This window comes from Ambystoma mexicanum, chromosome 10 (assembly GCF_040938575.1).
Source record: "Ambystoma mexicanum isolate Mex_15411 chromosome 10, UKY_AmexF1_1, whole genome shotgun sequence".
Lineage (NCBI taxonomy): Eukaryota > Metazoa > Chordata > Amphibia > Caudata > Ambystomatidae > Ambystoma > Ambystoma mexicanum.
The window spans coordinates 1,354,302,856-1,354,319,480 of NC_090932.1; the positions used below are offsets into that span (position 1 = coordinate 1,354,302,856).

The following is a 16,625-nucleotide window of genomic DNA, read 5'->3' on the forward strand; positions in this document are numbered from 1 at the left end:
GCTTACCTTTTAATGACTGGTGGCAGTGATACCTTTTATTGATTTGGTGCCCCTTTACTGCGAGCCGTGTGCCCAACCCCAGTAAAGGCAGCCATGTCCCCAGTCTTGTTTTTTCACCATTTTAGTGTTCCTTATCCTTTCTTGTTCCTTTCCCTGACATTCAGGGCAGGAAATTCCTTTGTGTGGTTTCTATCTTCTGAGGGAGTTCCATGGACTCACCGCCCAGGCTCCAGTCTGTCTGTGAAGGCAGGAAGCGAGGCAGGATTCCAAAACTCCAGAGCCCTTTGACTTCCTCCTTGCCTGAACGGGGACAAATCCCAGTGGGAGGGTGGGGTTGGCTGTCCTGATTGGACAACCAGACTACCCCTTGTTGAAAAATGCAGTGATATAATGCAGAAGTTGTTCTCTAGTTCCTGTTAAATACTCTGAGCCTGGAAGCTGAAGACAAGTCGATCACTGGAACCAAAACCGAAGAGGATGATGGAGAAGCAGCTGAGATGATATCCAGCGACCGGAGAGCCTGCTGTGTAACCTGTGCCTCCTGTAGCCCTTCCTTCCAAATGAACTGGGGACTCCAAAAACGACTCTGACCCAGAGCTTGGTGAGACCCACTACACTCAAGATGACCTGCATTTTGATCCATTCCACGCCGTGCTGCGACCTTGCAGGGCTGCAATACTCCAGTACACTGGGACCCTGAGCCATTGTGCGGTGCATAGTCTTCCGAATCTTGCTGAAAGTGCGGGGCAACCTGCTGGATCTCCAGAGACACGAATCAAGTCCAAAAAAGTCTACGTCACCAGAGTGCTGGACCTTTGTAACGACGAGAATCCGACCAGCGATAGTCTGTCTTTCTCTGTGCTCCTGAAAAAGGTGCCAAATCCACAGAGCCGCGAAGAAGACCTTGTCTAGAGCCTTTCCCGTTGATCCCTGCTGCAAAATCCCTTCCATGGTCCTGTTTTCAGTCACCACAATAAGGAATCCACCAACCAGATTTTTGGCTGCAGATCCTAAAGTCTTCCTGCTGCAAAATCATCTTCTGTGCTCAAGTACTGTGCTGGCTTGGGTACTTACCTTAAGTTTCTTGTGATTCCTGTGTAGTTTTCGGGTGTTTTCTGTGATTGGGATGTCTCTCGTCCAGTTCACCCAGGCTCACTGCTGGAATCCTCCTATGGTGTCTTCTGTGAAGCCCCTTGACCCTCAACTAAATCTAAAGTAAAATACTTGACTGTTTGAACAGTCTTCCTTAGGAACTCTGACTTTTGCTACTTAAAAACCTATCCTGACTTGCCTGTTGGACACTAGACCCTAGTGACCCACCCACATCCCCCTCCATTCTGCCACTGAGAAGACTCGTGCTCCAAGAATAAGGGAATGACTTTTAAAGCTTTGGGCCTTTTGCCTAGAAAAGAGAGAGTGTTTAAAAGTGACTTACTTGCAAAGGAGTCTGGTTGGTAACTGCAACTCTGAGTGTGAACAGTTTTAGCTTGAATGTGCGTTGCACTATTCTGAAAAGTATATGTAACATCTTTCTTTCCTTAGAAACTGTTTCACCATTCTAACAGAAAGTAGATGTAAGGGTATAGCACTCCTCTGTGATTTGGTTGTGCTTCTTCCCAAAAGTAATGCTGTTGGTTTCACTTTTAGTCCTGTGTTAGGATGATTGTAGGAGTGTTCCCCAAACAGACACAAAACAGCCTTAGGTTTATACCTGCCCCAAGTTGCTGATAGCTCATTGAAAAAGTATATGGGTTTTACTAGGTTCCATGTCATTTCATTACGGGATGTTTTTTCACTGGGTTTTTTACTGCAGATTTTTTAACTAAACTATCGCATTTTTTATTTTGGGGGGCCAGAGGGAGGGGGGGTTCCCCATCCCCTTCAATTTTTTATATATTCCCAAACACCCACACCCAGTTTATATTTTTCTAACTCCCGCCACCCCCAAAAATGCAATGAGTTTTTTCGGCAAAGAATTGCCAGTAAAAAACCTGCGAAAATGCATCCCTCGATGAAAGGACGTCGTACCGTTTTGCTTACCTTGAGTTGGCGGTGTGCCATCCTAAAATAAGTTACAAGTGTTGCTGCTTATCTCAATCTGTTTCAATGATCTCAAAAGCACATGTCATTGAATATTACATCCTTAGGTTTTACTCACCTAGTATAACTGTATGTTATCACAAAAGTAGTTGTAGTTTTTTTTTTACTGCACCTAGAATAAGTGTTCCACTATTCACAAAACATATATTGTCCAGTTGATTGACGGTACAACTGGTAGGGTCTACTACCCTTGAATTACTGAATTTAATCTGAAAGTAACCATTGGTTTTTACTCCCCAAGAATAGGTGTGACCTATACTGAATGTGTATGAAAAGGATTGACTTCCCTAGAACTACTGTTAGGTGTTCCAAATAAGGCTATATGCTCTGGTCTGTGTACCTTAAAGCTATAATTGTGGTTATATATAATGCAATGGTACTTATAAGTACTCATTTCCCCCAATATTTATCTGGGCCTACTTGTATTTAATTAAACCATTTGTTTTTTACAATACATAGTGTTTCAGTGTTTCTGTGGACCATTTCCACTAATTCTACAGCCCTCTCTCCATCCTAAGATGAGCCTGGCTGCCCAGTCTACGCTACCTACAAACTCGGGTGGTACAGCCTTATCCTAAGAGTGGAGTCTGGTACTGTCTCAGTTGAACGGTTTTGATGAAGTTGGGTAGAACTTCAGCAAAACGGTCCTAACACACGTACATCCTGGCACAGTAGACCAACATCCAGTATAACTGCATCAATTATTGCTGCCAGGATATGGCCTTCTTTGCAGGTTCACCTGCGATGATGCAGCCATTTCTCTGGGTTTCTCTGCTGCACTGTGTTATAGAAGCCTGTGTGCGCAAGGAGGACGGTCTGTCTGCCCTTCCCCTTGCGATTCTAGTCAGGCTTCTGTCACGACCCTCGCCCAAAACCCACTCTGGCAAATCCATTGGCCAGGTGGAGTCCAGACTCTGGCCTCTAGAGCTTGGCATCCTCTTCAAAAGCCCTCATGGGGCCAGTCCTGGCGCCTATGGCGCTGGGCTCGTACACCATGAAAAACAATGTGTTTGGGAACTACTTTATTGTGTTGTCAGCCAACATGGACCAAGCTATGCGGTCTAGTGTTTTGGGTGTGGTAGCCTAGGGACTACTTTACCTGGACTATTTTGTTGGGACTATTTAAACGACACCCGAGCAAGACAACACGCTTCACGTTACTTTGCAGCTTGCAACGTGACGCTCACCGTGTCCAGCTATTCTCTCGAACCTCGGAGAAGCAGAACCTGCAAGGAGACAAAAGGAACATCATTAGCAGCAGCATCTTACCTGCAGTCTTCATCTTTAAACACTCGCAGCTACTGAGAACAGCTTCCTCGAATCTGCACGCCTCCCGGACAGAACGACCTGAAAGAGGAAGATGGAGGCAACATTAAAGAAAGCAGTAGAGATATTTACAAATTACGAACTGCTCAAAAGGCTTACCTGGCTGGTGGCCTCTCGGCTGGCTCCACTTACATTCCACTCGCGCTGAAGAACACTGCGACCTACAAGGAAGGAAAATGCAGGTTAGCAAAGGCAAGACTTTACAGCGCTGCGCATAGCGCCTACTTACCGCATCATAGCGCTCTTAACGTGGCATCATTTACCAGCGGGGCTCAACCAAGCCAGTTCGCCGCGCTGAAGCTCTGCATACCTAAGGGAGAAAAAAGGGACATTTTAAACAAAGAAAGGCGTGCAGGATAGCAACAAAACTAAAGAACAGCAATAAGACCTACCTGAACAATATCAAACGGGCCGGCGTCAGTGAAGTAACTGGACCGCACTCACCCATGGAAGACAACGCGCCCCTGCAAAGAAGGCAGGACGGAGAGCACGCCTAATTCTACCACAAGATGAGGAGAGGGAGCCAGAGGGACAAATCATACGGGGGTGGAGGGAGGATACTTACCCCGGTTGGTCAGTCTTGAACACAGTCCTCCTGTATTTTCAGGCAGAACCTTCCCCGCAGACCACATCAGGGCAAAGCTGAGAAGCATACCAGCGAGTAACCCGGCTGGGTGGCGTCCCTGTGGATACCAGGTGAGCGTAACAGCTTCTGGATTCAAGACTGTGCCGACTTAGTACGGACATCACAACACAATGTCCCTAATGGCGCTCCACGCACAGGAAAGGCTCCTCCTTGTCTTCCTCTTAGAGATGCACCGTCCCCTTCCTGCGCTCTCCTCTTGTGAGTGGCCACCTCGTCCGGTCATTGTGCGCTTCGTCTTGTGACTTGTATGGAGTCCGTCCCTCAGAGGCCTGGGTCAGCCGGCCCGCTTGTCCCGTTAATGGTCTATTCCCTCCCTGCCTTCACCACCTTGCAGCAAGGGAGGATGTCGGTGCGCTCTTCCATCGCTGCATCGCCCTGGGCAAGTCCAGTGCTGGGGGTAATTATCAGAAATGTGCTAATTCCTTTCTACTTTAGAGACCCCCAGCTATTTTGCTGGACTTTAGGACTTTTCATTTTTATCCTGGAGAGAGAGACCTTTTTCTCACCCAGTCATGTTGTTTTTCTTGGATTTGAACACTTTCTTTTGGTTTTCAGTCTGACAAACTCAATAGGCATTATCTTTTTACATTGACGCACAGCACCTTCAGTGCAGTGGCACATGCACGTTTTTCAGATTTCCCAAAGGTTTATATACCTTCTCTTGGTTAAACTCCTCCTAGGAGATCCAAATGCAGTCTGTGGTGATTGGCTGGCTGACTGTCCGGCAAGGACAGCTACCCTACTGGGTGAGTGACAGCTAGGCTGGAATGAATGGGAGAGAACTGAATTAAAAGTCAAGGCTTTTGGTTTTGAAGGCAGAGTCAACCACTGGAACGAAAGAACCAAAGACTAGCTTGAAGAGGACGGCTGCTGCAACTCCTGGACCGTTGGTTTGCCCGGTGAAGCCCTGCTGCAGGTCCGAATTGCTAAGTTCATCTCGACAGAGAAGCCCTGCAAGGACGACTTCTCCCTTTGAGTTGGTGGGACCAATCAACTCGACGGTAAGCCACCTTGATACCATTCTCGAAGCTGGTTGTATTTTCCTCAGAGTGCTGGAGGAAACCGAATAACCAGGGAGAGGGACATCAGCTTCTGTGCTTGACTACAGCTACCAGAATTGAAGATTTGCCAGTTGCCAGCTTTTTGACCAGTCCCAGTGCAGTGCAGGAGTCCCCCGACGTCCCATGACTGAGGCCCAGAAACAGCGAGATCTGCAGGAACTGTCAGGAACAGAGGGCACCAGCTGCATCTTTTTCTTAATTTGTGAAGGTACTGTAAAATCAGCACTTGCCTCTCGCGGTTAAAGTGCTTGAAACTTTCCCAACTCACAGGCCTAATCAGCTTGTGACGCAACATATGATTCTTCTTGCTACAAACTATTCCTAATGACTGTGGCAGCGATATTTCTGTTTTACTACCAGAACTGCTTTATCCTATCCAAGACTTTAGCCCATTGACTTTGGCCTAGCCTATTGAATTGACTTGACTCTTCTGGTGAACTCAAAATAGCTGCACGGCCTAGAAATAACCGTATTCTTTCTATGTTCTGATAACCTATGCCTTTTTGCTCCTCCTTCAAAGTATTTAACAAAGTAACCTTGAGTGTAAGAGTTTATTTGAACACCTGTGATTGTAGACCTCTGTGTAACATCATTACAGCTCACATTCCCTCTTGAGATGAACCTGGCTACTCAGCCCCGCTACCAAAAAACTGTGTAGTACAGACTTATACCAAAGGTTGGTTTTGCTTACACCTGTAGTCCTAGTTGTGTGTAATGGTCCCAAAGGGTACTGCTTACAAAATTTGCCTAACAGCTAGGCTGCGAATGAGTGTTAGAAACCTGCATAAAAGGCAAGGTCTTTTAGACAGAAGGCAGAGTCGGCGACTGGACAAAGGAATCCGAAGAAGAACTTGGAAGAGATGCTTCCTGCAACTCCGGGACCGTTGGTTTGCTCGGTGAATCCCTGCTGCAGTGCTGAAACCCCAAATTTGCCTCGACTAGAGAAGCCCTGCAAAGGACGACTTCTCCCCTTGGGATGGTGGAACCAATCGACCCCAAGACGAACTTCTCTGGAAATCCTCTCGAAGCTGGCTGTACTTCCATTGCTGCTGCAGGAACCAAGTGCCAGGGAGAGGAACACCAGAATAGAGTGTCGTCCTTAAGTCAGACCCGAGCTACTGGAAGATCCTACCGAATCCCATGAAGCAGGACTAACCAAGCCTGAGCCACCTCGAGTGCTGAATCCCAGAAAGGAGGAAAGCCCATAAGGTATCCGAGAACCGCAGTGGTGCTATTAGCGAGAAGCTGAAACTGCGAAGTGCCGCTGCTCTGAAGTTTGCCCATTCCTGCCGCTGACCTTCAAACCATAGTGCAGGAGTCCCCAGACGTCCTCCCTCGAGTTGCCACGACTGAGGCCCAGGAACAACAGGATCTGCCATACTACACCTGGAACAGAAGCCAGTTGGAACCAATTTCTTCAGACCTAAGGTACTGTGAACTAAGGGGTACTTCTTGCTGTGTAGTTTTCTTGTCCTCAGTTGAGGCTTACTGCCTTTTGTAGAGTTGTTTGCAGTTCTGCCTTTCACAGGCCTCCCAGCTTGTGGCCCAACAGTGTTTTTTTATTTCCTACAAAAACTCTCTATAACATTGTGCAAGACTTTTTACTTACCTTCAAGAAGAACCTCAGCTCCCCTAGACTTTGCTCAATTGACTTTGGCTGTCCTTGCTCCCTGATAGACTCTTCTATCCTCTGACTTTGTTTTACTTGTGTCGCAGGAAAGGGTTAATCTACATTGCATTGGGGTGGGGGGTTAAAAGTGCTTACCTATTTGAGAAATGTGTTAACCATTGTTTTCTCCCTTAACCTTTTACTTTTTTACACCAAACTCAGTATTGCTCTAAATGTATCAGTGATATATTAATGTCCACAGTGGCCTAGTTATTTAAGTCGCCTCAGGGTGTAGGAAGTGTCTGTGCCATCCCAAATGGGTATTTGCTGATTTTAGTGAAACTGAGTGTGTATTTATTGAAGTATATTTTAAGTCTTACATATTTTTCTCTCTTCTGAAGAAGGCTTATTCAAACTGACTGTTAAATTAATAAATCCTTCTTTAATCAAGAAACCTTGCATACTTGTCAATGTGAAACTCTGTTGCAACGCTACAGCTCACATTGACCCCGGGCTGCTCAGTCACCCTACCAACTTGTGTAGTGCATGCTTATTCCAAAGGTTGGGTTAACTATTGCCAAGAGGACGAGGCTGGTGCAGTCTTCAACAGGGTATTGCATGCAATCTTGCCTAACATGCAGCTAAATAGGCCCAGCACCGCTCGTGTGAGCTGGCCATCACATGGTCTGCTCCGTGACTGCCTTGCCACCTTCTGGACCACTCTCTCACTCTAATCGCTCGTCGATAGAGGTTTGTTTAATCACGGCCCCGTTGATAGCTCATCGAGACACATCGGCCACCATCTTGGGCCTTCTCGCAGTAATCTTCTACCACTCTGTTCTCCAGCGTGCGTCTTGTTCAGAGTCACCCTGCGTGCGGCTCCGGTCCACACAGCATCGGACCCTGTTCTCATGCGGTTTCATGTGAAATCAGGCTGGTACAAAGATCGATGTAGCAGGATCATGCGTGAGCTGCACAGATAGTCGACCTCGCAGCATGGCCGCTAGCCGCGCCCCCTAATATATATAATCTGGCTCAGTGTTTGTGTATGAAAGGGGGGGGATCTGGGAAGTTGGAATATCCTATAAAATGGGATGGGACAGGGGTATCTGGAAAGGGGGGAGATCATGTCTCGCCATCGGGTGTTCCTCCCCCACTCCCTGAGGACCCTTACCCAGGTGATCCTCCCACACTTGTCCCCAGGGTATGGATGAGAAAGCTATGGCTCTGAGTAAGGGACTCCCGGGGTCTAGGCAGTAAAACACCCTCTGGTTTTTCAAAGCGCATGGAAATGTACATTTAGTATAAATAATCCCAGTATACTGTGCCCGTTAACCATTTTTGTTTATATATGTCGGTCTAGTGACTTAGCACCTTCACATTGGAATGCCCGACCTCCCATCCTCTGCGGAGAGGCATCCCTCATGACTTTTTGCAAAGCCATGAAAATTGTGCTCTTCGCCTGAAGTATGCCATAATTTACAGCCAAACCTGTTTTTCACATAAATGCACCATGCTTCTATGTATATTATGTATCCTAATGTATATTTGCTCTATTTTTGTTCATTGTATAACTGCTGCTCCCCTTGTGTCCGCTCCCTGTAACTAAGTTCCCTTCAAGTAACAGTGCCTCTACGCCCAAGGGCTGCTGTGCGCTATACAAATGTAATAAATAATGTGAACCTGTTCATGTTTATTTCATAAAGATGTAATACAATCTGTCTCAATGCAGCCCCCACAATGTCTAAAAGCCCTAATGATGAGCGGATGGAATCCACCTCCGGGAAACCGTAAGATGCACGGAGACCTAATGTACCTGAATGTTATTACGTTGGAAGATCATCATGTAAACATCACAGCTTCGAACAGAGGATTCTACACCAACCAGTGAGTGTTGACTCAGTGTCTCCATCTTAGACTTTTAATTTGATTTTTTTATTTTTTTTATTTTAGTTTGTCATGGCTATCCTAGAGCTCATATGTAGTATGCATCGGATGCATAAAGTGCAAACTCGGCTGGAAAACAATGACGCACTGTACAGAGGGGATGAACCTAGGGGTTAAAAGTAGGGTGCATTGGTTGCAAAGGAGCTGGGTTGGCTTGTGGTGGAGGGGTGGGGGAAAACGCTGGGTAGTAGAATTGAGTTGAGCTTTCAGCATGTGGCGAGATGCTCTTTGAAAAGTAGGGTCTTTTGGTCCTTCCTGAAGTGTGCAAGATTGAGGGAGGCAGTCTTATCTGCAGTGGTAACTTGTTCCAGAGAGTCCCTCTTACTCGTCTTTGTTTTCCGACTTGCTGTGTTTTGGAGAGAGGAGTTTCTCGGCCAAGTCGATTGGTGTTTTTTGTTTTGACTGCCTTGTTGGTAATGTAAGCAATCTTAAACATGATACACGCTTGAAGGGGTAGTCATTGTAGCTCCTTGGGTGTGAGGCTGATATGGTTGATTTTTCTTATCCCGTCATGAGGCATGCTGCCACTGTCTTATTGGGAGATAGCCTGTTCATGGACACATGTTCTGAAATTTTGGGCAGGGATGAAGGGACCACATTTGTGGAGAAGCACAAGCTGGTTTTTGTGCTGCTTGGTGTTTGCCGATGTCTGCTTTCAATGAACCGCCACAGCCGATTGTGAAGACATTTTCCAATGGGTGACATTTGAGGCTTGACAGAGTACACATTTGTATCGACCCTAAACAAATTTACAGCCAATTTGAAGTCCACAATATTATTAAAAAATAAAAAACCCTTCCCTACGGATTCTTAGCCTAAGGTTTCTGCAAACTCAATCTGTCCCCGATTCAGGCATTATATTACAGACAATGGTTGCTAGAGTACCCTTGATATGCCCAACAAAAAGTAATAGCCTGACCTGCAAAAGTGTTTCAATGGTAACTCCCTCAACCTGCATTCATTTATTCAATAGAAACTTTCTTAAATTCATGGGATGCCCAATATGAGGCCCCTATAGCCAACCCCTGTGTCTCTTCTGACCCCTCCTGTAATAGGTTTCTTGAATGAAAATAATATCCCAAAAATGTCTCTTAAATTTGATCGCCAAAAGTGATCTTTTATTTGGCCCCTTAATATTTAATGAAGCTACCGTCAATAGGTCATGATCATATCTGATCATGGGATTATTTCCGGCACCAATATTCAGGGAGACAGCCTTGAAGACGATGCAGCTGAATTTGATGAACTGTGCTTGCAGTGGGAGCTGGTTCAGTTGGTTGAGGATCAGGGTGATATGGTTGAATTTGCAGCAGAGTACTTTGTCATGTGCAAGCATGCAGGACACCTCTCAGAGGGTACCTGGTTAGTCGTCGGAAAGGCCCAACAAAAGAGCATGGACACCATCCAGGTAGGAGAGGACCAAGGTTTGGACAGCAGAGCTGAAGTTGTTTTGTGGGATGAAAGGCTTGATTTTACACAGGAGAGAAAGTTGGTGCAAGCCGTTTGTGTCCTTGGTATGTGCTGTTTGAAGGAGAGATGCCTGTCGATGACAGACTTGGCGCAGGTGACCAGCTGCGGTGTGAATCTCTTGTGGTTCATAGCAGAGAGCAGTGTCTGGATGTCAGGGTGTTAAGTGTTGTTGGCCAACAGTTGGAGTGTGGTCTTGGAGGGGCTGAGCTTCAAGGAAGCACTGGACATCCACAACTGGATCAATATGAGGCAGGTCTCGAGCCTTTGAATGTTTTCGATGGAGGATATGTTGAGGTAGAGCTGCATGTCATCTGTGTACTAGTGGATGGGGCTGATGTGTGAAGCCAGGATCCGAGCAGTTACATATTCAGATTGAAAATCATGGGGGAGAGGACGGATCCTTGTGCCACTCAACAGATGATGTTTAGAGTTGTCGATAAGGAGAAATCCATTTGTTTGAACTGATGGCAGTTAGTAAGGTATTATTTGACGTAGCTGAGGACAATCTCACTGATTCCCCATGTGGCAATGTAGAATGTCAGCTAGTGTTAATCAAGGACTTCGAGGGCATCATCGATCAACTTGATGGTAGCCGTTTCTGTGCAACATCTGGGATTTAAGCCAGATTGGCACGACAGAAGGCATTTGTTGGCATCGATGTGTTGGAGGAGTTGTGTGGCTACGGCTTACTAAAGGATCTTATCTAGGAATTGAATCTGGTGAGATGGAGTTCTAGTTGCTGAGGTTGTTGAGCCCACTATTGGTTTCTTGAAAAGTGGTAGGATTTGTCTGTCTTGAGGAGTAGGCGGTGTGCGATTGGAGGGGTGATGAGTCTCCAGTTAAGGGGCGTTATATGGTCAGGTGAGGCAGGAGTGCTTCAAGTGGAAGGGTCTTAGTGCGGTAGCAGGGAGGATGTCACCTTGAGCGATGTTAGGGCGCCAGTGCAGTTTTTTACAGTGAGTGTCTTGAAAGTTTCCCTGTAACGATTCACAAGGTGTCGTCACTTCTCCTCAAGGGGGAGCCCTTTTCCATGTGGTTAGGGAGGTGCGGCTGCTAACCAAAAGTCCTTCTACGAGTGGTTTAATGCCAGAAGACCTCATGGGTAGGGACTCCCCGACTGGTGATGAGGACGATCACCTGGGCTATATCCCATTGAATGTTGTCACTCCCAAACATTCCCTAGTCCTCCCCTCTGTTCAAAATCACTTCCTCGAAAGCAAACCTATGTATAATTGTTACATGGGATATAAAGCCAACGGTACTAGGACGAGGTGGCCCCGAGCAGGCCTGAAGAGTAAACTGTTAACAGAGACAAAGGACTTTTACAATCCACATGGGAGGACTGGATACAATGTATAGAAAAGAACAAAGGACTATTAAATGGGTCAAGCGTGGCTGTGTCAAAACTCTGCCAGGTCTGGCAGCAGAAGTGGAGGTGAGCCAGTGCAAGGGAGGCAGACTGTGCCGGAAGACTGGAGGGAAGAGGACACTGGTGAAATGCCATGGGAGTCCTCCACAGGTTCTGCAGGAGTGAACCCGGGCCGAAAACCAAGCAGGAGAGCAGAGCTGCAGAAGAAGTACAGAAGTGCAACCGACAGATCAATGGCAGAGAGCCAGCAGAGCCGGAGAGAAGACTTGTAGTCCCAGGAAGTCCCAGTGACGTACTGCGGTCCCAGGCAAGGTAATGGGAGGTACAGGAGACCTGGAGGGAAAGCAAGAATAGAAGTGAGGCTGGATCACAAAGCTATCACTCACTACTGGGTATAACCAGAGAAGGGTCTGAGACCCGAAAGCCAATAATGAGATAATTGGAGGAAATCTTCCTCATCACAGTGGGAAAGAGAAAACCACCAGAGAAGGGTCTGGGGCCCCAACAAGATTTTGGACTTTGCTGATAACAAACCAGAGTGCCAGATTGTATGCCAAGCAATACCAGGAGAAGGGAGTCATTCATAATGGTGCACAGCCAGGTTCTGGTTCTCCAACCTATGTCGATCCACAAATTCTTCTGCAAGAGATCCCAAACCACCTCCATCAGAAAGGTTTGGTATGGCAACCCTACCCACAATCAATGAACTTGGTGCACTGGTTCCTGAGACCAGTTTGTTGGTTCACCTTGACCTTTCTGAGAATCGTGTTTTCATCGTACGTGCAGCGTGCAAACCATCTACGAGGACGCAGTATAAAAGCAAATAGCTCTGTTTTTGCTATTGATGGCAAGACAAGGGTTTCAACCCTCTTTCATCTTCTATAGATACTGTTCTTTCTTTCATCTCAGAATTGGCAACCACGGTTATTAAAATACATTCCTGCAGGACTTGCCTGTTGGAGCCTGTTTTGAGTTTCAATTCTTTATCCTTCACTTTTGCATTGGTTAAACTCAGTTTTGATGGGCTTCTCCATCAGTACCCACCGGTTAAAGCTCCTCATACTAAATGGGATCTTAATGTAGTGCTGAATGCCTTGTCACAAACCTTTTGAGCTCATGGCCACCATTGGCCTTAAATTGCTTTCATGGAAGGTGGCATTCCTGGTCGCCATCACTACTACAGTGAGTAACGTTAGCGAATTACAGGCCCTTTGTGCAGAAAGAACCCTTTACGTCGGGGTTGTCCAACTCGAGGGCTGGAATCCTGACTGTTTTTCAGGATATCGCTCATTAATATTAATGAGAAAAACTGTGCCTACATTTAGAATCATTGTATGCAAATGGAATCTATGTGATCACTGCGCTGCGTGTAACTGCGCAGACGAAAAATTCCTACGCCAATTACGGTGCAGCGCAGTGATCAGATAGATCACTTTGCCCATGTCCCCCGGCCCGCATTCTCCTTCCCGGACTTGGCAATCTCCCATAAGTGTGACGGAAAGGGGATGGAACGTAGGAGAAAGAAAATGTTTTACTATCCTTAGTGACTAAGGAACTCCTAGTCCAGAATCCCCTTTCCTTCATAAGCCTGTCCTCCCTAAAAAGTATTCTTTCATTGCTAAACTAGCTACCAACTTTCGTGATCGAAAAGGACTGAAGGGTAAAGCTCAGGGCGCAGGAAGGCTGTACTAAAGCTGCACACGTGCTGGTCTCGCATAAAAATAAAAAAAGACTGTTTTTTGGTGCTACAAAAGTGCGCCCATCTCGATGGATGGAATATCCCATAAGTATGGCGCAGAGGGGACTCTGGACTAGGAGTACGCTAGTCGCTACAGTGAGTAACATTTTATTTTATTTCGCTGCCAGCTATGGTTGTCTAGGTAATACATGGGAGATGTAGTCAGGTTATTTTCTGTCGGAGATTAGTTTGTCCGCATTAATCTGTACTGCTTGAAGGTTTAGGAGTAAGATGCTGGTGTTGCAAAGAGATCTGGTAATTGGAATGAGGTCTCATTATTCTGCACTTATTGTTGATTTATTTTCATTGTAGGTCAACAGCTGATACATTTAATCCTAAACCATCAAATCCCAGCCACCTGAGCCATAGTCTTGTGGAGCTATTGAATCAAATGAGCCCCGCCTTCAAGAAAAACTTTGCAATACTACAGAAAAAGAGGTAACGCATGTGTGCTTTATTAATGTAATAAGTAGAAAAATATGTATTCATCACCATCTCAATTGATTTGTTTACTGATGTTGAAGTCCTTGCGTGACTGCCACACATTGGAGCTTTTCACAGAGCATACAATTTATAAAGGAGGGTTTTTAAAAAACGTATAAAAAAACTTTGCAATGCTGAGTTTTAAATCGCTTTCTATGTCGGACAGTGGGGGTTTGCAGTTTTGGGTACTTGCACATGGAAAGTCTTTAGTACTGTGTTTTAATACTTTGTGATGATGCTGAAAAGGTAGTTTGTTTGTTGAAAGGTGGCTCGGCTTGTCCCTCACATATGCCAGGTCCATTCCACACCTTTCTGAGTGCCTATGCAGCGCCATCCAAAGCCTTGAAATGCTAATGACAAGACACTCCTTTTGGAAATAGACCAGAACTCAGGGTTAAATGTTGATTGGTCAGGCAAAATAACAATTGTTCCCTTTTAGAATGTTTTTGTGGCAATTTATATTCCATTATCCAACGAATGTAAGCATTTATCACATATGCTTTCTAGGGTGATACATGGAAAGTATGGGCCTGGAAGTGCTCATGTTAATTATTGCAATTTGTCACTATTAAAACTATTTGTAGCAACTTTGCTTCCCATATTTTATAGATTATTGCTCAGTGTCTCACGAAGAGATGGAAAGGCCAACAAGTATAGCAGGGAGTTTCAATTGGTAGAAAATGCACCTACATATTCATGCAGATTTAAAGAGGCAGCTTACCTTGAAGTTCCTCTTCAGAATACAGGGCAGTAATGATAACAATACTTCCTGGGGAACTGCTGTGATGGTACTACTAAAACAGGCTTACCTATTGAGCTGTGTTTGTGGAAGCAGAGGCCTGTCTCCTATGGATCAATTGGGAATATTTTTACACCCTATTTCTTGAGTATTTGCGTGTTTGTAGGGAATCAAAGAACTGTAAGGGGGTTTATCTATATGGCTGACTGAATTTGTCACTCCTTTCGCTTCTCCGAGTCGGGGCTTTGGTAAAGGCTCCTTGTTTCATTAGCTCTAGTTTTTCTGCTTCTCTTAGTGGTACGGCTGTTGATCATGGTCACCAACAGGCCATGCTGTACAGTCTCCTTCTCATTGCTTCTTCTCCTTGGTCGATCACTCTTCTCCCTACATAAGCCCATCATCTTGCAGTCTTTACCACGGTATGTTTTTACTCTTGCTTTTCCACCCGGACTTCAGCTGGCAACAGCATATATCGGACATGCACTAGATATAGGTTAAACCACATCTTTTACACTGCCCACTTTTACAGCCTCTAACATGGATGAAATTTCTGCTTCCCTCACTCTGCTCCACACATGACTTACTTCAGCATCCCATAAGTACTCGTGCATCTCAGTAGCTTCTCGGTTTGTTTGGATTGGTGACACAGTTGCATGACAACAGTGGAAGTACGACTCTGGCTCTTGGCCATGTTACATGGACTCTGAGGTCATTTCACCACACTTACTAATGTTATGGGCACATTTGCTTTTCCTCCCCTGACTCTTTTTCATGCTGAGGCTCGGGTGTAGCCCGAACTCTCACCTGATATTGGTTGTCCTAGATGACCTAATGAGCTCTGGTTCTCAAACTTCTAAAAGCCTTCCTTCAGAGCCTGCATTTCTTCTGACGTACTTTCCCAACTTTGGGCAAAATAAATCCTGTTGAGTCCTAGTGCAAATTTAGCAGTCTACAGCGAAATCAAAAAAGGATAGTGCTGCCTGTATTGTGGTTTCAACATCCATGCTCAAGAAAACTGCAATTACGAGACACCTGTAACTAGTAATTAGATCTTTTAGATCACGAAAACCTCATTTGGTGGCTTCTGTAAGTTACACATCTGAAGGAAATTAAGTATATGCTCATAGCGGTTTGCAGTTGGCACAAAAACATCAGTGAACCATACCCTATGACATAAATGGAACACCCAACTGTAGCTGCTGGCCTCGAGGCAAGGTTACAAGATGAGAAGTGAAAGTGGTGTGATGCTCTTAAAGATACCAGCATGGCCACAGGGGACAACAAGAAGAGTGATACCTCTGCATATGTCAGACCCAAAATAAATACTGATTCTGAATTGGTGTACCAGTGAACGATGTCACCAGGTATGCAGGGAAGCTGTTCTGAAAAACAGTGTCCCTGAGGCTACAAAAAAAGCAATATGGCAGTGTGCCATCGGGAAATCAATTCCTGAGGCGTCAACAAGCGCGCAATAGTTGACTCTGATAAGACTGGTAGAATATGAAGAGAGGAGCCATGGAAAAGATTGCAGATAACCAATGGAGTTCACTTGCAACTGGTGTGGGATTTCTTTGAACAATTTACCCCATGGCATACACTTGCGGAGTACATTTGAGTCTGTAGTTGGACTTATCGATATCTGCAACACTCCTACAGGTGAGTGTAAGCCTATGCCCAAAAATGCAGTTATTTGCCCATAGGTCTCATTAGATAGATTACTCGCATGCCATATATCTTTCCCATTCCCCTAAAAAAAAAATCACTGTTCATGAGGATGACATTCCAGAGCTTGAGGCAGAGGAAAGAGTATTTGAAAGTGACCCTATAACTCAACTTGCCGAAGTTATAATTCCAACACCAGATTAAACCAACCCACTTCTGCTTTGGAAACGAATGTGGGCAGCAGTGGAAAGGATACTGGAGACATGAGCGTGCCACCTATCATGTCAAACATCATGGCTCTAGAACAGTTATGGGCTATACATTTTGTAGCCACCTGGACTTTAATTGGGACATAAGGACATCCTTTAAGGAAATGGACAAAAGCATTGGGGATGAGTTTGCAACTGTAGACCACAGAAAGGGATGGTTTAGTAAAAGAAAAACACATGATACAACTAGAGGCCCCAAATAGGGC

General features: G+C 45.5%; 1 protein-coding gene across 1 annotated transcript in view; it reads left to right on the forward strand.

The window, feature by feature from the left end:
• Positions 1 to 16,625, forward strand: part of LOC138492324 (clustered mitochondria protein homolog) — a 1,100,229-nt gene that overhangs the window by 240,183 nt on the left and 843,421 nt on the right. Inside the window, exons 6-7 of the mRNA XM_069619372.1 lie at positions 8,475 to 8,629; positions 13,579 to 13,704. Coding sequence (XP_069475473.1) covers positions 8,475 to 8,629; positions 13,579 to 13,704 — 281 coding nt within the window. The remainder of the gene's footprint in view (positions 1 to 8,474; positions 8,630 to 13,578; positions 13,705 to 16,625) is intronic.